The 24249-nt window shown below is 39.1% G+C and overlaps 1 protein-coding gene across 4 annotated transcripts in view; it reads right to left on the bottom strand.

Annotated features, from left to right (window-relative positions):
- The window catches only part of RBM27 (RNA binding motif protein 27), a 61527-nt gene extending 44456 nt beyond the window's left edge, over window positions 1-17071 (bottom strand). For 3 of the 4 annotated variants that reach the window (XM_019965172.2, XM_019965173.2, XM_070793749.1), the window contains exons 1-3: window positions 16817-17070; window positions 4613-4731; window positions 2312-2436 (exon numbers count right to left, since the gene is read on the bottom strand). In XM_019965172.2, the coding sequence (XP_019820731.1) occupies window positions 2312-2436; window positions 4613-4731; window positions 16817-16875 (303 nt within the window). In that variant the 5' untranslated portion in view covers window positions 16876-17070. Of the gene's footprint in view, window positions 1-2311; window positions 2437-4612; window positions 4732-16816 lie in introns of all 4 variants that reach the window. The other variant, XM_070793748.1, reaches the window with a different exon arrangement.
- Window positions 17072-24249: the final 7178 nt, after the last annotated feature.

Genomic DNA, 24249 nt, shown 5'->3' with positions numbered 1-24249 from the left:
ACTTTTACATCCAGGGAGCATCCAGTAGGTTAAGGAAGTTAAATTAATTATTCCTATGGGTATGGAAAATATACAAAGAAATCCAAAGCAATATGGGTGAAGTCTTATTCAGCATCCTGCAGTACATTGTCAAACATGATTTTTAATCTCAAGTATATTTAAGTTGAGAACAAATGAGTGCTTTCTTGCTATATAAATAAAATGCTTGATTTGTACAGATTTTAAAAAAAGTCTGTATGATTCTTATTACATAAACTGAAAAAAACAAGAATACACTGTATCCCTGGTAGTTCAGACAGTGAAGTGTCTGCCTACAATGCAGGAGACCTGGGTTCGATCCCTAAGTCGGGAAGATCCCCTAGAGAAGGAAATGGCAACCCACTCCAGTATTCATGCCCGGAAAATCCCATGGACCAAGGAGCCTGGTGGGCTACGGTCCATGGGGTCGCAATGAGTTGGACACGCCTGAGCAACTTCACTTCTTCATACTGTATTAGAAATAAGAGTAGCAGTAACCTTGGCATGAAGGAAGTGAGAGGGAATATGTAAGAAGGAATTAAAAAAAAAAATGACACTTCAGCCAACTTGATTATTTAGATCTTGACTCAAACAAATGGGGAAAAAAATGGACATTTACGAACAATAAGCAATTTAAACACTGGGTATCTGATATTAAGGAGTTATTGTTACTTTTATATACAAGAATATTTGGAGGCTTTAAAAATATAACCTTTTAGAGATACCTACTAAATATTTATGAGGATGGCAAGTGGCTGAAGGTACAAAAAAGACAACTTCCTCCTTTCAATGTTATCTAACAATTACTTTAAACTATTATATTTACACACTATTCTACAAGCTATTATTTGTCAGTAATAACAATTAAGTTATGTATAAAAGCTAAGAAAATGGAAAAAATGCCAGACATTTGGGGTAGTATACATAGAAGCTGAAATCCATTTTCCACAATTTTCAAAATTAGGATTCACTGCAAAGATACAAAATGAAATAGTGTAACAATTTGGTTTTTTTTCTTTAACTGTTCTTTCAAAACTCAAGATAATGTAATTTTCCTCACTCAAAGGAGCTATCTTTCAAACAGACACTTTCAATCCACTGACCTTCAGTGACTCTAAAAAAGGACACATGCTGCAAAAATTTTAACTTATTATACAAAGATGTAACCTATACCTTTTTAAAAAAAATTTCCCTGACCAGGGATTAAACCAATGCCCTCAGCAATGAAAGCACGGAGTCCTAAGTGCTGCATGCTTAGCTGCTCAGTCATGTCCGACTCTTTGCGACCCCATGGACTGTAGCCTGGTCTGGAGCCCACGAGGCTCCTCTATCCATGGGACTTTCCAGGCAAGAATACTGGAGTGGGGTGCAATTTCCTTCTCCAGGGGATTCTTCCCGACCCAGGGATCGAACCTGCATCTTCTTCCATGTTTCCTGCATTGTAGGCAGGTTTTTTACCCACTGAGCCATCGGAGAAGCCCTAAAGTGAAAGCATTAGTCACTCGGTCCTGACCGACTCTTTGCGACCCCATGGACTTTAACACACCAGGCTCCTCTATCCATGGAATTCTCCAGGTAAGCATATTGGAGTGGGTTGCCATTCTCTTCTCCAGGGAATCTTCCCAACCCAGGGATCAAACCTGGGTCTCCTACATTGCAGGCAGATTCTTTACTATCTGAGCCATCAGGGAAGCCCAAGGGCATGTTGCCTTCCCATTAGGGAAATAAACCCTGGGCCCCCATGACAGGTGGGGATACTCACCACTATACTAACAAGGACCGCCAGAATTCCCTAACCTATAACTTAAACCAAAAATTATACATTATCCAATATAGAAGAAAAGTTTCTTTGTATTTCCATTACCTGAAAAAACATACTGGGAGCCCATTCTTTTTTTTTAACTGATGTGTACTTGATTTACAATGTTGTGCTAATTACTGCTGTACAGCAAAGTGATTCAGTTACATATATATATATACACACACACACACACACACACACTTTATATTCTTTTCCATTATGGTTTATTATCACAGGATATTGAAAATAGTGCCCTGTGCTGTACAGTAGGACTATGTTGCTTATCCATTCTGTATATAAAAGTTTACATCTGCTAATCTCAAACTCCCACTCCACCCCTTTCCCAGTCCTCTCCCCCCGTGCAACCCATCAGTCCGTTCTCTATGTCCAATTAAAAGAGAATAACTTTTACAGAGGTCAACTACCAACTGAGGATGATACTGGTAATAAGAGCTAAGAAGTCCCTGCAAGCAAAAGAAAACTTTACATTACCTCTTCTTTAATTTCTTCTTTTTCTTGGACTGGTGGTTTTGGCTCAGGCTTAACTGGTTCCAAAGGAGGAAGGTAGTTCTTAGTATAGAGACTTTCAAATAGCTTATCCACAAAACCTGAAGTTTCTAAGGAGAAAATATAATATGTAAGTGTTACACAAAGGGAAATGAGGAATGACTAGTAGGTAACCAAACGTTTGACAACACACTCTATTGGCAAAATTGAGGAAAGTGGGACATCTCATTCAAAGCTGGTGGAACTAAAAATGAGTTTAACCCTTATGGGGGAGAAACCATTTCTGGGGTTTAAAACCCTTTAAAGATACTTGCACATGTACAAAATGATTTATATGCAAGATTGCCTGTTTGAGTATGTAAAAGATAGGCTACAACCCAAATTTCCATGAATAAGAGACTAAATCATATGACAATCAAACAATAACACACAGAGGCTATAAAAAGAATAAGTACTGATAATATCAACGCTCCAAGATATAAAATTAAATATTGTATTCATATATATTTGCATTAAAGAGAACTCTGAAAGGACACAAAAATGACAAGGTAATGTACTAGGGGTGGGAAGGGATCAGATGAGGTGAGAGAGACTTTCATGATATACCTTTATATTGTTAGATTAACTAAATTGCATACTCAAATATTTATTTTTAAATTAGTTGAAAAATAAATTTTGACATGAGAATGGTATGAAAATATTTTGTGTTTTAAGTAAAACATGAAAAAGGCTGCTCTATTTTGTAACTTTTTCAGACTCTTTAATGGAGAGAACCAGAGGAAGTTATTAAAAATTAAATGTCAAGATATTTATATTATGTTATTTAAACCAAATTTAAGTCACTTCCAAGGGTCCTACCCCTCAGGAAGAACTAAAGAGGATATTAAAAGTATAATACAGATTCTGCTTACACCACAACTGTTACACGTTTTATACAAATAACTATTTCTAAAATGTCAAATTTTTTCTTCAGAAAAGCATCTTTTCATAAACTTTTTAGGTTATTAATTTGTGCAGTAAGCATTTCCATGATTATAAAATGGTAAGCTCTTCTTACACATAACTTTAAGACAAATTAATCAGACCATTTGAAAGACTTTATGATCAGAAGACTGTTTTCACATGCATCTGTATTTCTAAAGCACTTTTTAAAACATGTATTACTTTTGTAATTTAAAAGATACACACATCATTACTATCTTTAGTTAAAACTAAGCAATATTAATTAATACATTTAGAAAATACTCATCTGTACTGAAAGAATCCTATATTAATTTTGTATAAAAAGCCTTAAAAATGGACAAAAAATATGTAATCCTTAGTTTCAGACTGAGAAGTCATATGACTATCTTTTCTTTTTCAGAAGATACTTGAGCTAAAGGATCCTTTCTCATTACTAAATATAAAATATCCACATTCCTGTTTGTCCATTCAACAGTATTTATTGAGTATCTTCTATATGTCAAGTCTGTAGGTTTCGAGTCTCCAATTTTAACAAAGGAAAAGACAAACGGGAGGTGGAGAGAGACACACACAGATAAACAAGCAGATTAACATATAACATGACAGGGAGTAACAAATGCCATGAAAAAATAATAAAGCAAAAATGGGAAGAGGAGAGAGAAACCACCCTGAGAAGATGACATTTGAGAAGAGGCCAGAAACCATGAGAAATCGTGTTTCAAGCAAGGGTAAAACAGTGTTCAAAAGCCCTCATTTGGGAACATGTTTGCCATGCTGAACAAAACAGCAAGGTGGTCCATGTGGCTAGAATGGAACAAATGACAGGGAGTGGTAGGAGATGAGGTCAGACAAGCAGCAGGGAGGCCCCCAGGAAGCTCCGCAGACTAGGAACAAGATTTTGCTAAGAAGATGAGAAGTTAAAGACACACAGAGAAGAGGAGCATGCCCATTTCTTCTTGCATATCAAGAAGCCCCAGTCAAGAAGGAGAAAAAGTTACCTTCGTTGTCTTAATAAACAGTAAGAATAAGAGTCTTTAAAATTGTTACTCTTTAACCATTAACTAGGCTCTACCACAAGCTCCAAGGATTCATTCACTTAAAAAGTACTTGAATTACAACCGCCTCAATATCGGAGAGGAGCAGAGTAGGAAAGGGAAAAAAGTTTTGCCGAATACACAATAAATAATTACGCATGAATAGGTATATTCAAGTATTTAAAGAACTCTGACCAGTTTATTTCCTTTCAAGCTTTAAGATTTTATCAGGAAGTTTTAAATTTAAAATCTCTATTCAAATACTTGGTTGAAGGCCTATAATAATTACCTTTTTGTAAAAATACGTCAAGTTGATCAGCACAAAAGGCTTTCAATTCTTTCTCAGGTTTGTCCTTCTTGACCAGTGCTACAACATAGTTGGCTAAGGCTGAAGGGTCAGCATCACATCTAGTTAGACAAAGAGAAAACAAGTATTTTTAAACATTTTTTTCAAATACTGATGTCATTAACGAAACCACCCCTATTTTGGAAGGCTTCAATAAAAAACTTTATTTTAAAAAATGACTGCAAACACAGGCAACTATCGTTAACAAAGAACATACTTATAAATATGATACAGTTAAGTTTTTCTTTTCCTGCTTATTTTTATAAAATAATGTGCCTCCTATTTTTAATGTTCCAATTATACTCAGAACTTAGGACTGAATCTACATTTATTTGCTCTCAGTGGTAATAGGGAAAGGATGGCAATGGACTCTTAAGGTGCAGCTTGACTCCCAGGCTGTAGAAGCGCTGTAGATCTGCTCAGGAACTCTCTGTTCTGAGTGATCAATGAAGAAGCAGGGGAAGTGATGGGACAGCTTTTCCATTCTCTGTAATGCCAAGCACCAACATCTAAAAATGGCCATTGCTACCTCTAATCTTCTCAGTGAGTATCTTAAGGATCATTTTAAGACAAAAAGTAAGAACACAAAAAGCATGTCACCTTAAATTTTACTGGCAAACACTTCAGCAGCTATTAGGAAGAAAGAAAAGATTGGGGCGTTAGAACAGGAAGGATAAGAGAAGTGGTGAAAGCGCAGCAGAGATAACCTTTATTTACATCACTTTTTTTTCTAGTCAGTAGTAACCTGACTTTGACATTCTAAGTTATCTCTTATGCCAGGGCAGCACAAGATCCTTGAGTTGCCAACTCCTAATGTACAGCAATCCGCCAGACTTAACATTTTATATATATTACAAGTAATAGCAAGTTTTCTTCTTATAAAAAATATACATACACACGCTTATATATTTATATTCTATTTTCCCCATAAATGTACATTTAAGTATCATATATCCTTTGTGGCTTCACAGCACTGTTGTGAAGATAAAATGAAAAAACTCAGAATGACAGGAGGTAAAATCATTATGCAAGCAAAATGATTATATCCCTATAAAATACTAATCTTATTCTATGATCCTTGGGCCTCTACTATAAATCAGAAAGTTAAAAAAGTTTCAGCTCAAGGTATCAATCACATTTCCAATAATGTATGAAATTAGTAAGTAAAAAACAACACCAACACCCTTACTTCCTTTCTAGTGTATACTTTTAAAACATTTATGCACCAAATTCTGAGAGCAAATTTCAATTCTACCAATTTTACAAAACTCAAAACTAATTAAAAAAAATGATGGGCAAATGTCAGAGTGCACTAGGAGTCTAAGTACACAGATGATGAGTTATGTATTAATTAAAAGAAAACTGGAATCCTTAAATAAAACGATTGTATTTTGGAGAATTATGAACAGATTACCTTAATAAATCCAACTGCTAAATTCTAAAATGGACATATAGCATCTCCAATTATATTCTAAACACAGAGAGAAAGGATTTTTTTATTTAAATAACTAAGAATAACAGAAAAGAAGCAATGTTATTTTCCCTGATCTTATGGGAACCTTCGAGGAGTCTCACGACCTAACAGGTATAACACTGGGTAAGAATATGAGGTTTCCAGTGAGAAACAGGCAAAACTCAGATTACTGGAAAATGAGGTGAGTTAAACAAATCCAGGTATCTTCTACATATGGTTAGTATTCAGACTCTAAAAAACAAATGCAGAATTAGGTTGTTTCTGATGAAATACATTTTGATGTAACACTGATAAAACTCAAGATGAATAGTTACAAGAAGGTAAGAGTAGACACCAAGAAAAGATTATAGATTCTAAATATTTGTTTAATGTGAGTGAACCAGTGATTGTTAATAAATGATAGTTAGAATTCTGCACCAAATACAAAAAGCACGTTTACAGCCAAAGGAATGGGACCATTTAAATTTAACAGCTCCTATGCAATCTCAAAAACGACAGAATGATCTCTGTTCATTTCCAAGGCAAACCATTCAATATCACAGTAATCCAAGTCTATGCCCCAACCAGTAACACTGAAGAAGCTGAAGTTGAACGGTTCTATGAAGACCTACAAGACCTTTTAGAACTAACACCCAAAAAAGATGTCCTTTTCACTATAGGGGACTGGAATGCCAAAGTAGGAAGTCAAGAAACACCCAGAGTAACAGGCAAATTTGGCCTTGGAATACGGAATGAAGCAGGGCAAGAGTAATAGAGTTTTGCCAAGAAAATGCACTGGTCATAGCAAACACCCTCTTCCAACAACACAAGAGAAGACTCTACACATGGATATCACCAGATGGTCAACACCGAAATCAGACTGATTATATTCTTTGTAGCCAAAGATGGAGAAGTTCTATACAGTCAACAAAAACAAGACCAGGAGCTGACTGTGGCTCACATCATGAACTACTTATTGCCAAATTCAGACTGAAATTGAAGAAAGTAGGGAAAACCACTAGACCATTCAGGTATGACCTAAATCAAATCCCTTATGATTATACAGTGGAAGTGAGAAATAGATTTAAGGGCTTAGATCTGATAGATAGAGTGCCTGATGAACTATGGAATGAGGTTCGTGACATTGTACAGGAGACAGGGATCAAGACCATCCCCATGGAAAAGAAATGCAAAAAAGCAAAATGGCTGTCTGGGGAGGCCTTACAAATAGCTGTGAAAAGATGAGAAGTGAAAAGCAAAGGAGTAAAGGAAAGATATAAGCATCTGAATGCAGAGTTCCAAAGAATAGCAAGAAGAGATAAGAAAGCCTTCCTCAGTGATCAATGCAAAGAAATAGAGGAAAACAACAGAATGGGAAAGACTAGAGATCTCTTCAAGAAAATTAGAGATACCAAGGGAACATTTCATGCAAAGATGGCCTCGATAAAGGACAGAAATGGTATGGACCTAACAGAAGCAGAAGATATTAAGAAGAGGTGGCAAGAATACACAGAACTGTACAAAAAAGATCTTCACGACCCAGATAATCACGATGGTGTGATCACTCATCTAGAGCCAGACATCCTGGAATGTGAAGTCAAGTGGGCCTTAGAAAGCATCACTATGAACAAAGCTAGTGGAGGTGATGGAATTCCAGTTGAGCTATTCCAAATCCTGAAAGGTGATGCTGTGAAAGTGCTGCACTCAATATGCCAGCAAATTTGGAAAACTCAGCAGTGGCCACAGGACTGGAAAAGGTCAGTTTTCATTCCAATCCCAAAGAAAGGCAATGCCAAAGAATGCTCAAACTACCGCACAATTGCACTCATCTCACACGCTAGTAAAGTAATGCTCAAAATTCTCCAAGCCAGGCTTCAGCAATATGTGAACCGTGAACTTCCTAATGTTCAAGCTGGTTTTAGAAAAGGCAGAGGAACCAGAGATCAAATTGCCAACATCCGCTGGATCATGGAAAAAGCAAGAGAGTTCCAGAAAAACATCTATTTCTGCTTTATTGACTATGCCAAAGCCTTTAACTGTGTGGATAACAATAAACTGTGGGAAATTCTGAAAGAGATGGGAATACCAGACCACCTGACCTGCCTCTTGAGAAATTTGTATGCAGGCCAGGAAGCCACAGTTAGAACTGGACATGGAACAACAAACTGGTTCCAAATAGGAAAAGGAGTACGTCAAGGCTGTATATTGTCACCCTGTTTATTTAACTTATATGCAGAGTAAGTACATCAGGAGAAACGCTGGACTGGAAGAAACACAAGCTGGAATCAAGATTGCTGGGAGAAATATCAATAACCGCAAATATGCAGATAACACCACCCTTACGGCAGAAAGTGAAGAGGAACTCAAAAGCCTCTTGATGAAAGTGAAAGTGGAGAGTGAAAAAGTTGGCTTAAAGCTCAACATTCAGAAAACGAAGATCATGGCATCTGGTCCCATCATTTCATGGGAAATAGAGGGGAAAACAGCAGAAACAGTGTCAGACTTTATTTTTGGGGGGCTCCAAAATCATTGCAGATGGTGACTGCAGCCATGAAATTAAAAGATGCTTACTCCTTGGAAGGAAAGTTATGACCAACCTAGATAGCATATTCAAAAGCAGAGACATTACTTTGCCAACAAAGGGCCATCCGTCTAGTCAAGGCTATGGTTTTTCCTGTGGTCATGAATGGATGTGAGAGTTGGACTGTGAAGAAGGCTGAGCGCCAAAGAACTGATGCTTTTGAACTGTGGTGTTGGAGAAGACTCTTGAGAGTCCCTTGGACTGCAAGGAGATCCAACCAGTCCATTCTGAAGGAGATCAGCCCTGGGATTTCTTGGGAAGGAATGATGCTAAAGCTGAAACTCTAGTACTTTGGCCACCTCATGCGAAGAGTTGACTCACTGGAAAAGACTCTGATGCTGGGAGGGATTGGGGGCAGGAGGAAAAGCGGATGACTGAGGATGAGACGGCTGGATGGCATCACTGACTCGATGGATGTGAATCTGAGTGAACTCTGGGAGTTGGTGATGGACAGGGAGGCATGGCGTGCTGCGATTCATGGGGTCGCAAAGAGTCGAACACAACTGAGCTACTGAACTGAACTGACTATGTATCCATAAAGTGCACTAAGAATGAAGGAAATCACCAGTCTGAAATAATGATTCACATCAATTGAATGGTGAAACAAATACATTGGGAAGTTTGTTGCTGTGATTTTTTTTGTACCTTTATGATTGCTCTTATTTATTCTTTCATCACCACTTACCATACTCTTTTAAATCTGACAATTAAAATATTATAGTAGCTATGATACCAATAGTAGCTATAATAGCTACTATAATAGTAGCTACTATTATAGCTACTATTATAGTAGCTACTATTTTAACTGCTATAATATTATAGCTACTATTATAGTATAGCTACTATTATAGTATAGCTATAGCTACTATTATAGTATGGCTACTATTATAGGTACGATTATAGTATAGCTACTATAGTAGGTATACTGTAATAGTAGCTATGGTAGTAGCCATACTATAATATTAGTATGGTACCAACTTTCCTGGACAAGGAAAAGGCTACCCACTCCAGTATTCTGGCCTGGAGAATTCCATGGACTGTATAGTCCATGGGGTTGCAGAGTCGGACATGACTCAGAGACTTTCACTGACACGGACATGATACCAATACTAATAGTAGACCAAAGAGACTTTCAGAAGTATGTCACAAAAATATGAGCATGACTAAGACCCTTGATAGGTTACAAGACAAATGCAGGGCCACTTCCTACTTCTCTTACACAAAAACAGTACCCAAAGAGTATTAAAATCATTTCGCTCTTGGGACTTGCGCGGTTGTCCAGTGGCTAAGACTCCACTCTCCTAATGCAGGGGATCTGGGTTTCAATCCCTGCTCAGCGAACTAGATCCCACATGCTGCAGCTAAGAGTTCACATGCTGCAATGAAAGATCAAAGATCCCATATGCTGCAGTTAAAACCCAGTGCAGCCAAAATAATTAATTTTTTTTAAAAATCCCTTTTAGCTCTCATTTATAACCAAAGCTATGGAAATTCATTTCTGCCTAACTATAGGGACAAAGTATATCTTGGAAAGAGGTTTTAAAATTATGGGGCCATGGCCATGTTAAACACATGTTTCTAGACAAAAAGGGGCTTCCATTATAACAAAGAGATTAGGAAAGGTAATAATATCCACCAAAAAGTACTATTCTATAGTCTTTAAAAGGTCTTAATAGCATGTGTGTGCATGTGCTAAGTCACTTCAGTTGTGTTTCTTTGCAATCTTATGAACTGAAGCCCACCAGGCTCCTGTGTCCATGGGATGCTCCACACAAGAATACTGGAGTGAGTTGCCATGCTTTCCTCCAGGGGATCTTCCCAACCCAGGTATCAAACCCGCATCTCTTATGTCTCTTGCACTGGCAGGTGGGTTCTTTACCACTAGCCCCACCTGGGAAACCCCTTAATACCATGATCAATTATTATTCATTTTACAGATGCCTAAATTTGTAAATATGTAAAGACAAATCAAGTGATCCATTCAAAACCAGGGAGACAGCTTACCTGTGGAACTAAAACTCAGTGTCAATTCCATGCAAGTAAAATCTATCACAGCATATACATTTTTTCTAATGTTTATCTGCACAACAAATTAATGTATTCTAAGCCTCATCGGTAATCACCTTTCAGTTAAAATAAAGAACCATAAGAAGTTTCCTAAAGTTTAATGGAAGTTACAAATGAGGATTCTTTAAAATTCACATCTTGCATACTGTTCTACAAACATGTTTCTATTATCTATTTTTATTTAAAAGAATAAAAATTGCTTAGAATGAATTTTTATCACGAGAAGTTAATAGAAATATTGCCCAGGAATGTCTTATCTGTAAAAATCTCAAATCTGTCTTTTTTCTTCTTAATGAAATCACGATTGCGGGTATTAACACATCCACTGAGCTATCAACTCAGCCTTGCAGATACTTTTAGTAATCTGATTTTCTCAATGTGCCTAGCTGCTGGCTACTGCACTACTACTATTGTGTAGGAAACAAAAATATTGGTACTTCCACGTCTTTTCAAATGAAAGCTTTCACATTCCCCATCATTACTTAGGGGCTTTCATGAATGAAGATGATGTGGAAGAAAATACCCCTAGATTTATCTGGAGGGGAAAAATAGATGTTACTCAGTTGCAGACACCATTGCGATACCCTGGCACAGTAGCCACCAGCTAAGCACACTCAGAAAATGAGACTACTTTAAAAAAAAAAATCATACTTTTCTAATTGTGACCAACCTAAATACACATGAGGACATTAATTAGACATTTACTAAATGTTAAGGAAATGCCAACCTTCTTGCTGGGTAATGGAATTACTTTGAACATGACAGACCTTGCCCCTCAGTCACAAGGAAATGAAAAAATAATAATTATAGTACAAAATATCAAATGGCTAAACAAAGAGATTAATAATGAAGTAACAACACTGTGAGAGGATGAACAAGACATTGGTAGGAAACAAGGCTATGAAGGCAATATATGGCTCCTAGCCTACAGCAAATGGGCCAGGGAGAATGAAGTCAGAAATATTTAGGAGTCACACCAAAGAACATAAGAACAAATACGTTCCTAACTTAGTATACTAAAACTTGCCAAGAAGTGTTTGTGCCAGAGTAAGTCTTCTATGAAATAGTGAGTGGTCTTCTTAAACACGTCCCACAGAACTTTAGAGGGACATCAATTCTTTGAATCTACTACATATGCTTTAGAAAATTATCAGTACTTTTCAGTCTTAAGAACATACCTACAAAATACTCATTTTATCCTTGCAGTTCATTTATCAAGATGTGAGATCTAACAAGCTGCTACATGGTGATTCTTCTTCCCATTTGAGCAACTGCAGAGATTTCTAGTCAAAATTAATTTGGTATGGATTGCAAATGTACAAACAGCATGTAAACTTTAGAGTTCAACCCAAATACACACCCCCTGACCACTGGGTCAATAGAATCATCCCAATGAACATTATTGTGTCTTTTCCATCATACTCAGAAATGACATAAAGTCAATGTTTTACAGCTTTTTTTTTTTTTTTAACAAAGACCTTGATATGACCCAAACTCACAGAAACTGCACATCAGGTTGATGGGTTTCTCTACCAATTCTTGTCTAGGGCCTGCAATGAGAATCTGTCATGCACTAGACTGATTATTCTGTAAGCAGCAGAAGGACTTACCACTAGTATTAATAAGTATTTTTGCAAAAAGAGTTTAATATATTTTCACATTTCAAAAACCATAAAATTCATTTATATTTAATGATTCTGGTACATAAAATACTTTTTATAGTCTGCATTATTGCAAGATAGGTAAAAGGTTAATATAATTAATTGTTTAACACAGAAAGGTAAGAAAACTCTCCAAAGTCAGTGACTCAAATATAGATCTAGAAACTAAATGCCCTGCATCGCACAATGATGCTCTACCGAAAGATGACAGATAAATGGATGAATGCAACTGTTCAGAAAGTATTACAAACCCTATCACTCTCTTCAAAACATGTATCAAGGCAAGTTTTTTTGGTTATTCATAGCTTTTTTTTTTCTTTCAGTTTGAGATATAATTGAACTATGTATGTCTGAATTGTACAGCATTAATGATTTTACTTACATATATGAAATGTTACCATGATAAATTTAGTGAACATTCATTTTACATAGATACAAAACAAAAACAAAAAACACATTTTTTCCTTGTCATGAGAAGTCAGGATTTTATCTCAACTTTCATATGTAACACACAGCAGTGTTAATTATATTAATCATGCTTCACATTCTTAGTACTATATATCTTGTACCTGGAAGTTTGTACCTACTTACTATCTTCATCCAACTCTCCTCCTCTGGTAAAGACAACCCCACCTCTGGTAATCACAAATCTGATCTCTTTTTCTATGAGTTTGTTTGTTTGTTTTTGAAGTAAAATTGACTTAAAACACTTATGTTAGCTGCTGGTGTACAACGCTGTGATTTGGTATTTTTATACATTACAAAATTATTATCACACGACAAATTTTTACAATAAACCTAATAAGCAGCAGTGAATTAGATGTACTTATATATATTCAATATATATAAAATAAAAATAACTTAAAACATTCCTCATTAAAGACAACATTTTTGGTAGAAATGCATGTTTGTTATTTTAAAATGCTTGCTTGAATGTTTTCTAAACTTGTAGAAATTTCTCCACTGGCTGATTTATCCTCTAAATTTACTTAGAACCTTATCTTTAAGGAGTCCAGATAGTTCAAGTGAGCAGTTATTTGTAATAAAAAGAAATCATGACATGTCCTACTCATGTATAATCCCTACATAGTCTCTATAACTAGGATATCTAGAAGATTTTGAAACAGAAGGAAGATGAGGACCCCAAACAAGATCTGTGTTCAGTCTGTTCATGCAGCAGTAGGAAGAGAGATAAACTCCTGGACTAAGATGGTTTCTCTCCCTTTTACTGCACTGCCAATGAAAATGGTACTAGGTGGCCCACAGCTAGTTCAGGAGTGCTTTCTTCTAGTCTCCCTCCCCCTGTCCCTCCTCTAATAAGGTAACAGATATGCCCCACATCTACAAAAGGAGTGGAAACAGATAAGCTCTAACAGTATGAGATTTCTAATTTGTCTATGGGGCACAAACACATACAAACTAGACTGGTTTCATAATATTTTGTTACCTGACTTCATTTCACTAATGACAAGGTGGACCACACTTAAAAATCCCTAAAAATCAAAACCTTTTATAATTCAGTTACTTTTTTTGGGGGGGGGGGGGGGCATCCATGTGGCTTGCAGGATCTTAGCTCCCAGAATGGAGATTGACCCAGGTCCACGACAGTGAAAGCACAGAGTCCTAACCACTGGACCACCAGGGAATTCCCTAAATTTAGAAAATTTTAAATTAAGCTAAATAAGAAAGTGCAACAGGAAATCATGTACATAGCTACAGTCTGATTAAAACATATCCACTGCAACTACATTATATGAAAGCATGACAACTGCTCTGAAATGCTGTGTTGTAGCAACATGCCAATCTCCCATGAAAATTTTCTTGAATCTGGAATATGCAAAAAGTAAACTTACAAATACAACCCACTTCAGCATATCATTTCTTACATTTTAGGATGTCTAAACAAAAAATACTCTCCCATGACAACATACTAAGAATGAGAATATATGTGACATTTCCACTTGTCTTTACTGCTTATTATGAACACTTTCACCCAAATCCATTACCTATAGGAGTTAAAAATAAGTATTTATTTTGTAATTTTGTAGTTCTAGGAAGATCATCTATATTATTAAGTCTAAGCAGTGATTTTAGATCTTTCTTAACACTAAAAAAGTAACAAAAATAATATTTAAAAGAGACATGATGTGACCTTTATGTTGAAGATATAACTCAAAACAAGTGGGGAAACTAATCATTTTGAAAGATAACTTTTACCCATAAAAATTACAGAATATATATGAATAAAATCAATATAAATAGTCCAAAAAAACTGGTGAAAGCACCCTAGGGAGACTTAAGTTCCCACCCAAACTAAATTCTGACAATAAGAAAAAAATCAAAAAATATTACCCAGACCAAAACATTTTAGGGAGCTTTAAAAAAATAATTAACTATAATATTAAAACTTGTCACCTTCTTCTGAAGACATAAAATACACATTTAATACTTTCAAAAGTACTACCAACATTTAATACTTTCAAAAGTATCTACCATCCAACTAAAAACACAAAGGTTCTCCTGTTCTATATTTTAATAGACCTTTTTCTATTCTTAGCCTCTTCCATATATGGTCAATTTCACTAACTCTACTTCATGATTTCCCACCTTCATCACAATCCATTTCCACCTTTGTGCTCCAATCTTGATACTGTATGTAAGAAAAGTATGATGCACACTCAAGAGGCCCATATTCTTCAATAAAACTTTTAAGTGTGCCCAGAAGTCATTTGCATATTACTTAGACCATCACTAATGTAAAACTCAGAAGCCCTTAGTGTACATTCATTCATACCTGTGCTCTAGTCATATACATATCCTCAGAAAGCAAATACCACTTCAGACATCAAAATTCCCTTAATGCTGTCTCACTTTACCATCCTACCATCTTCACAAGGCTGACACACTGGACTACAAATGAGTCTTCCTAGGTGTTACCATCCCAACCCAAGAAACAGAAATAGCAAAACATCAAAAGTTAGTTAACAGGATTTCTCAGGAGCACAAGGAAAGAGACAAACAGGGAAGTAGCAGTCTCCTAACAACCAACTTCACCACACCTCCCGAATTACCCTTTATTTCCACCTCTGCAAAAACTCAATTTTTCCACTAAAATTATCTGATCTAATGAATCAAAGCCTACTCATCTCTTCTACTCCTTTTCTTTCAGCCAGAAAGCCCTCACCTCCAGTAGGAGGAAAAGTATTAAGTAGAAATGACAAAGGGGCAGCAAATGATTCCTTCCCTTCCCATGCCTTCTTTCCCAAGAGAGTTAGTTATCACCTCCTCCCACCCTCCCTCCAGCTTTTCCTCTTTCCTCACTGAGATACCTTTCAGAGACTACCTATACCCCAGTGTCCCAAATTAACACTTCACCATCTCATCCCTTTAAAACGGTTACAAAACCAACAGAAAGTTCATATCTTCGCTATTCCTTTATTTCAAGGGTCCCAACAATATTTCCACCATACTACTCCAGATATCAGAAACAAGCCACTCACCAATAATCCTACACGGCAATCCTCAGTAGTTACAAAACTCTTTCTTTCCACTACCCGTTTCATTATTCCAATACCTGCATCTAAAAATCCCTTGGTGTTGCCGGTATACCCCTTTCAGCCTGTCCTCCAATAATATTAGATACTCGAGTAGTCCTTTCAACCCCCAGTCAAACTTACAAAACCTTACTTTTCCCAACCCCTAATGGTATTTAAAAATCATCAGCTCTCTTGGCACTATCAACTCCTCAATAATAGCATCCCTTAATAGGCTTATCAAATTCCTAATAATTCCCAAAACACTTCAGTGTCCACAAATCCCTATCCACTACCGTATTTTAATTCAATATTCTTGAACCCTTAGAACTCATCAGTAATCGCTCTAAAGCCCTTAATGTCCCTACTCTCCTTTTCTCCCTTCATGCTTCCAAAAGGTCCCCAATACTCCGCTTCTAGATCGTTTAGTCCCGGAATAATATTGTTTGTAAAACCCTTGATATCCTGCTACTCCCTTCAAGATCCCGATATTCTAAAATCCCTCAAGAGCCCCGATTACTCTCTCAGTTCTAAAAGAGCAGTATTTTAAATTCCCTCACTTCCCGCTACCCTTTTGAGCACCCCAAAATGTGTATTTCAAAAGCCCTCGCTGTCCTCCCCGCCTCCCCCCCCCCCCCGCCCAGTTCCCAGAGCCACACCGCCTCTACGTCCCTTGCTCTCCTCCCCCCACCCCCCCACAATGGTGATAGTACTACAGAGAAGACGTCGCCAGGACCTCCCGACCGCTGCCCCTCCGCTCCGCCCTCCCCCACGCCGCTTCCCCTCCCCCCACGCCCCCGCGGGCCCCCAACGCCCACGTTCGCCAGCCCCGGCCCAGCCTGCCTCACTCACATCGGCTCCAGTAACTTGGCCAGCCAGGACTTGAGGGCATCCACATCCTCTATGAGCATGGTGCAGGGAAGGCGGGCTCGGCCGCCGCTCTTGTTCGGGCCTGCCGCGAGTCGCCCCCCGCCGCCTCCTCACGCCTTCTTCACAGCTCCGGGTGCCTCAGCCCACCGGGCATCTTAGAGGACTTCAATCTACTCCCCCGGCCGGGGCCTAACAGGAACTAACCCAAGAGCCCTCGCTCAACCTAGCCCGACGGCACAGGAGAGGGGGGAGATAGCGTCGAGTGGCGAGTGCTGGAACCAATAGGAAAGAGAGGGCCTGCGCGCAAAGCCAATGAAAAGGCTCGTTCGGCCCGCCCGCCGGTCGTACCCAGTAAATGAGGAGGGATTTAGCAAGGTAGGTAGAGAGCTTACGTGAACTCCTGGTGCAAGATGGTATCTTAGAGAAGGTGCTGTGGCTCTTAAAGGGGCCGCGACACTTTTTTTTTTTTTTTTTAACCACGCCGCCGCCCGCCGCGGAAAACCGGTGTCTGCTGCTGGGAGTGCCTGGGGGAACCCGGTGAGCCCCTCAGCCTGGTTCCTTCCTCCCGTTTTTTTCCTGGAAACACACACTAGTGTCCCGAAATGACTCAGCTGTAGTAAATCTGCAACATAACGTGCAATACGTTCACGTTCGACACTGTGCACAGAACGCAAAATTTTACTTTTTTCCCCTCACACGCTCTTTTTGCTCGGCACGCATGCTGGTATCTTTTGCTGCTGTGCTTAAATTATGCACAATGCTATGGCAACCCTTCCTTGGACTCCAATAATCGTCATTTTAAAAACGTGGCGCAACGGTTGCAAAAGACAGAAGCCATTTCAATTTTATCAGTATTTTTAGTATATTCTCCATAAGGGAGAAAAAGGATTCCATTTTTTAAAAAATTCTCTTTTCATTGCTTCTCTAAAGTTCGATGGGAATTTTGTGCAGGGAAGATGTTGGTCAGCAAAAAAGTTTTTTAAAATAATATTTAAAAAATGGAAATCACTGAAATTGGCAAATTGGTTTGTACCAGATGAAAAATTCCCTTTTGGAGTTTTGAAATGACTGGCTTGGCACTGGTGTTAGAATGTTTTCAACAACGATTACTGAGCACCTGCTATACACCAGCACTGTGTAAGGCACTGGGATTCCAGTGGTGAGCAAAACAAACAGTCCTTCCTCCTAGAAAGCCGGACAGTTTATGAGATTATGCATTGTAATCATAACATTATGAAAAATACCCGATGAGCATACACCTCATATAAAAGAGATGGGTCAACCCAAAATAAGCAGGCAGACTGTAATATATATATATGTAGCAGGTGTAGGCAAATTTTTTTCTGTAAAAGGCTCAGTTCAGTTCAGTTCAGTCGCTCAGTTGTGTCCGACTCTTTGCGACCCCATGAATTGGAGCGCGCCAGGCCTCCCTGTCCATCACCAACTCCCGGAGTTCACTCAAACTCACGGTGCATCGAGTTGGTGATGCCATCCAGCCAACTCATCCTCTGTCGTCCCCTTCTCCTGCCCTCAATCCCTCCCAGCATGAGTCTTTTCCAATGAGTCAACTCTTCGTAAAAGGCTAGACAGCAAATATTTTTTGGTTTTGGGGGCTATGAGGTCTCTGACAACTACTCAACTATGCCCTCTTGGCATGAAATAGGTCATAGGTAATATGGAAACAAATCAACTGTGACTGTGTTCCAATAAAAGGTGTATGAAAATTTCAATGTGAGAGAGTTTTCATGTGTCACAACATGTTATTCCCTTGATTTTTTTTCTCCAACCATTTAAAAGTGTAAAAGTTATTGTTACCTCACAGGTGTCCAGGAACAGGTGCCAACATGGTCTGGCTTGCAGGCTAGTTTGTGGACCCCCTATATGTGTGTGCACCCAACTCTTTGCAACCCTGTGGACCCTAGCCCACCAGGCTCCTCTCTCCATGGGATTCTCCAGGCAAGAATACTGGAGTGAGTTGCCATTTCCTCCTCCAGGGGACCTTCCTGACCCAGGAATAGAAGCCACGTCTCCTGTGTCCCCTTCATTGGCAGGCGAATCTTTACCCCTGAACCACTTAGGAAGTGAGGTGGCATTAGTGGTAAAGAACCTGCCTGCCAGTGCAGGAGAAGTAAGAAACCTGGGTTCCATCTGTGGGTAGGGAAGGTCTCCTGGAGGAGGAAATGGCAACCCACTAAAGTATTCAGTTCAGTTCAGTTTAGTTCAGCGGCTCAGTTGTGTCCGACTCTGCCACCCCATAGTCTGCAGCACGCCAGGCTTCCCTGTCCATCACCAACTCCCAGAGCTTACTCAAACTCATGTCCATCTAGTAGGTGATACCATCCAACCATCTCATCCTCTATGGTCCCTTTCTCTCGCGTTCAATCATTCCCAGCGTTAGGGTCTTTTCTAGTGAGTCAGTTCTTCACATCAGGTGGCCAAAGTAACGAAGTTTCAGCTTCATCATCAGTCCTTCCAGTGAATATTCAGGACTGACTTTCTTTAGGATAGACTGGTTGGATCTCCATGCAGTCCAAGGGACTCTCAAGACTCTTCTCCAACACCACAGTTCAAAAGCATCAGTTCTTCGGTGCTCAGGTTTCCTTATAGTCCAACTCTCACATCCATACATGACTACCGGAAAAACCACAGCTTTGACTAGACAGACCTTTGTTGGCAAAGTAATGTCTCTGCTTTTGAATATGCTGTCTACGTTGGTCACAGCTTTTTTTCCAAGGTGCAAGTGTCTTTTAATTTCATGGCTGCAATCACCATCTGCAGTGATTTTGGAGCCCACAAAAATAAAATCTCTCACTGTTTCCCCATCTATTTGCCATGAAGTGATGGGACCGGATGCCATGATCTTAGTTTTCTGAACGTTGAGTTTTAAGCCAATTTTTTCACTCTCCTCTTTGACTTTCATCAAAAGGCTCTTTAGTTCTTCGCTTTCTGCCATAAGGGTGATGTCATCTGTATATCTGAGGTTATTGATACTTCTTCCGGCTGTCTTGATTCCAGCTTGTGCTTCATCCAGCCCTGCATTTCGCATGTTGTACACTGCATGTAAATTACATAAGCAGGGTGACAATATACAGCCTTGAGGTACTCCTTTCCCAATTTGGAACCAGTCTGTTGTTCCATGTTCTGACTGTTGCCTGCATACAGATTTCTCACGAGGCAGGTAAGGTGGTCTGGTATTCCCATCTCTTTAAGAATTTTCCAGTTTGTGGTGATCCACACAGTCAAAGGCTTTGGCGTAGTCAATAAAGCAGAAGTAGATGTTTTTATCCTTATCTGTCAGAGGGCAGACAGGATGAAAATCACAATCACAGAAAATGTCAGTATTCTTGCCTGGGAAATCCCCTGGCAGGCTACAGTCCATGGGATTGCAGTCAGTCAGACACAAGTGAAGCACACACACATGCACCTGGGAAGCCCGGACCCCTTACGTAGCGAACTAATAGGTGAAAGTAAAAGCGAAACACACTTAGAAATTACCTAGTGAACTTCCTTCACTGTCAGCTCCTCCCCAGCTCTGCAGCTGAGTCAAGTCCACAGAGACGAAGTAACATCTGGATCTTCTAACAGCAAGCCCAGAGCTTTGACACATTCAGCTGTTGCCTTTTCTTCTCTCTCTCCTCCTCTTCTTGCTTTATCCTTATCCTCATTTTCCCTTCACTTCTTTCCCCTGCAGAGATGAAGTATTACCCACAAATGATAGATATTTTAAAAAGAGAAATGTAAAAGTGATTTGCTTAGGCCTGCAGCTAGGCAAGAACTTGATAGCATGATTGATATGGAATAGGAAATGCCTTTTTCACAATAAATCACTCTGCTGCCAGAATTTCAAAGTACTTTTCAAATGTAATATTTATAGAACAAATTTTCAAGCCTTACTTCAGAGGTGAGGGTGCCAAGATACTGGCTTTCTAGTGGCTGAGGGCATCATTTAATCAAGACTATTACAGGGAATAAAACAGACATGATTACGATAGTCATATTTGGGTTTGCGGACCATGGATAGTTTTTTCCTTTTCCCTATTTTTTCAAGTTATGATGTCATTACTTTTCTAAACTGAGTAGGATAGCATTTTGGATAGATATAAGCTCAGTATTTGAATGTAGATGTGAAACTCCAAACCATACCTTGAGAAAGTGGCATCTATGGAAGAGTCGCTTTTCCAGAAGTGGAATACAATACGATGAATCCCACTCTCAAGCCTCGCTCACTCCATTTCCTAGATAGTTGGTTCAGATTTGGTCTGTAGCCATGGTCCAGAATTTTCCTTATACTTTATTTGTTGTATGCATAGAACTGACTCATCTGAAGTCCATGAATGAATGAGGTACTGATTTCAGTCATTCAGTTATTGGGCTACCCTGAAGACAGTGCATACACATACGTACTATTTCAACATAACCTATATTAAGCGCTGTGCAAGGTACCAGATTCTGTGTGCTGGGCTAGGGCAGAAACATAAGTTTGAAGAGTTATATCCATTCACTGGAGAAGGCAATGGCAAGCCACTCCAGTACTCTTGCCTGGAAAATCCCATGGACGGAGGAGCCTGGTAGGCTGCAGTCCATGGGGTTGTGAAGAGTCGGACATGACTGAGCAACTTCACTTTCACTTTTCACTTTCATGCATTGGAGAAGGAAATGACAACTCACTCCAGTGTTCTTGCCTGGAGAATCCCAGGGACGGCGGAGCCTGGTGGGCTGTCTATGGGGTCGCACAGAGTCGGACAGGACTGAAGCAACTTAGCAGCAGCAGCATCCATTCACTGCCTTTGGGGAGCTCAGATTCTGGTGGTCTGATATTCAGGCATTGGAAATAATAACCAAACCCAAGGTTGTTGAATACTTACTCTCTGCTGGCCCCATGCTAAATATCTCACTGTATTGTTGCCTATCTGGCTCAGAGTAGCCCTGTATAGTAAACAATATTCATAGTCAAGAAAATTGCATCCCAGAAAGGTCATGAAGCTGGAGTGAAGAGGCCCAGCCCTGACCATGTGTGTTAGATTCCAAAGCCCACACCTGTAACCTTCACTTAATCACCTCACTGGCAAACACTGAAATATGAGGTTCATTCAGCAAATACATATTGAACCCATTACCATATCTTAGGCACTGCTCTTGGATAATACAGAGTGAAACTGATTTCAAATAAATGTTCTTTCCTTAGTTAAGGTGGATGTTAACATGAATACTTAACAAATATTGACTTTTCTCTCAGTTTATTTGCACAGAGGAGAAAGAAAGAAATCAAAGGAAAAAAGAGATTATTAACATGGGACGTTGAAAAGAGAGAGTGACTACAAGAAGAAAAGACATGCTTATTCTGACCAAGTTCTCTTCCTAGGCTTGAGGGCAACTGTGTGTTCTTTCTCCACCAGGAAGAGCTGTCAGTGGGTGATTTCGCACAAGTGTTGACAGGGATAGACAGGCTTTGCAAAATCAGATTGTGTTGTGCCTACTTTGGGGCAGGAAGGCTGGGGAAGGGGGATTGGTCCTTATTCTCCAACCTATGAGAATGTCCCAGATGGCAATAAGAGAAGTGGAGAGTCATCTTTGAATTTTCTCTGTGACATTTACAATGATAATAGACTTCCTTTACATGCACTAACTGTTAAATTAAACTTTCGTGGAATTTCAAACTAGAAAGCTCATGCTTACTAACAGACCCTGTCATGTCTGTATATTTGTAAATAATCAGCTAATTGAACAGCACACCCATCAAAATGTCAGTCTCTCCTAAGTTTAGGTCCCCTGCAGCAGCCCATCTGGCTCAGAGATAAGTTGCTTTAATAAAAGTCTTTCGAATCTTCCTTATACAAAGTCCAGGTGAGTGGGCGGCCAAACTGCCAGTCAATCAGAATAGCCTCTTGGTAATGGAAATGTAGATTGTTTTCCTAGGAGAACTATGTTAAAAGGTTTTGTTTGTTTGTTTGTTTGTTTTTTTAGAAAGTTGCTTCTCTCTAAATACCTGTAAGATTGGCTAATATATATATATATAAGAAAAACCTGGCAATGCTGAATGCCAATAAGGATGCAGAGAAACCGGATCATTCATATTTTGCTGATATAATGTAAAACGGTACGGCTACTTAGAAAAACACTTTGGTATTTTCTCTAAAAACTAAACATGCAACTGCCATATGACCCAACAATTACACTTCTGGGCATTTATCCCAGAGAAATGGAAACTTATGTTTACGCTGAAAAACCTGTACTCAAATGTTTAGAGCAGCTTTATTTATAATAGCCCCAAACAAGAATCAGTTCAGATGACCTTAAACAGGTGAATGGTTAAACTCTATGATATAACATACCATGGAATGGGACTCCACGCTTCCCTCCAGCAAGGAAGGAACTGTTAATATATGCAACAATTTGGATGAATTATGCTGAATGAGGAAAAAAAATGCAATACAATATGTAACCCATCCCCAGAGGTTACATATTGTGTGGTTCCATTTATATAACAGAGGACAGAGATGGGGGTGTGAAGGGAAAGTGGCTATGAGTTTTTAGATTAATGAATTAATTTTTGGCTGCACTGGGTCGTCATTGCTGCATCCCGGCCGAAAGCGGAGGCAACTCTCTAGCTGAGGTCTGTGGGCTTCCCACTGCCATGGCATCTCCTGTTGCAGAACACGAGCTCTAGGGAGTGCACGCTCAGTAGTTGTGGGGCACTGGCTTAGTTGCCTGTGACATATGGGATCTAAATTCCCCAACCAGGGATCAAACCCATGTCCCCTGAATAGGTAGACAGATTCTTAACCATTGAACTACCAGATTAGCCCCATGAGTGTGATTTTAATATTTTTTTAAAATTTTAATTTTATTTATTTATTTGGCTGTGCTGGGTCTTAGTTGCAGCATGTGGGATCTAGTTCCCCAACCAGGGATTGAACCGAGGTCCCCTGCATTGAGAGTGTAGCATCTTAGCCACTGGGCCACCAAGGGAGTCCCATGACTGTGGTTTTAAAAAGGCAACGTGAGGGATCCTTGTGGAGCTGGAACTGCTCTGTATCTTGACTACCAGGATGGGTACAGGGAACTACAGGTATGATAATGCTGTAAAGAATTTTGCGCGCACACACACACACAGATGTGCACAAATGATTACATATAAAATGTGTCAATATCAATATTCTGATTATGATATACCATAGTTTTGCAAATGTTACCATCGAGGGCAATTAGGACAAGTGTGCAAAAGTTCTCTCTGTATTATTTCTTACAACTGCTTATGATACTACAATTATCTCAATTTTTTAAAAAGTTGCTTCACATGGAGAGAGCCATGTCAACAGGGAGGAAAGGTTGAAAGTGGCATCTCTGGATGTGTGGACCAGAATTAGTTCATGTGCTATTCTCCAAGAGTTTCACAGGGGCCTCAGTCTGCCATC

The sequence above is a fragment of the Bos indicus genome, chromosome 7, assembly GCF_029378745.1.
Source record: "Bos indicus isolate NIAB-ARS_2022 breed Sahiwal x Tharparkar chromosome 7, NIAB-ARS_B.indTharparkar_mat_pri_1.0, whole genome shotgun sequence".
Classification (NCBI taxonomy): Eukaryota; Metazoa; Chordata; class Mammalia; order Artiodactyla; family Bovidae; genus Bos; species Bos indicus.
This window is presented reverse-complemented; position numbering and strand designations above follow the sequence as displayed.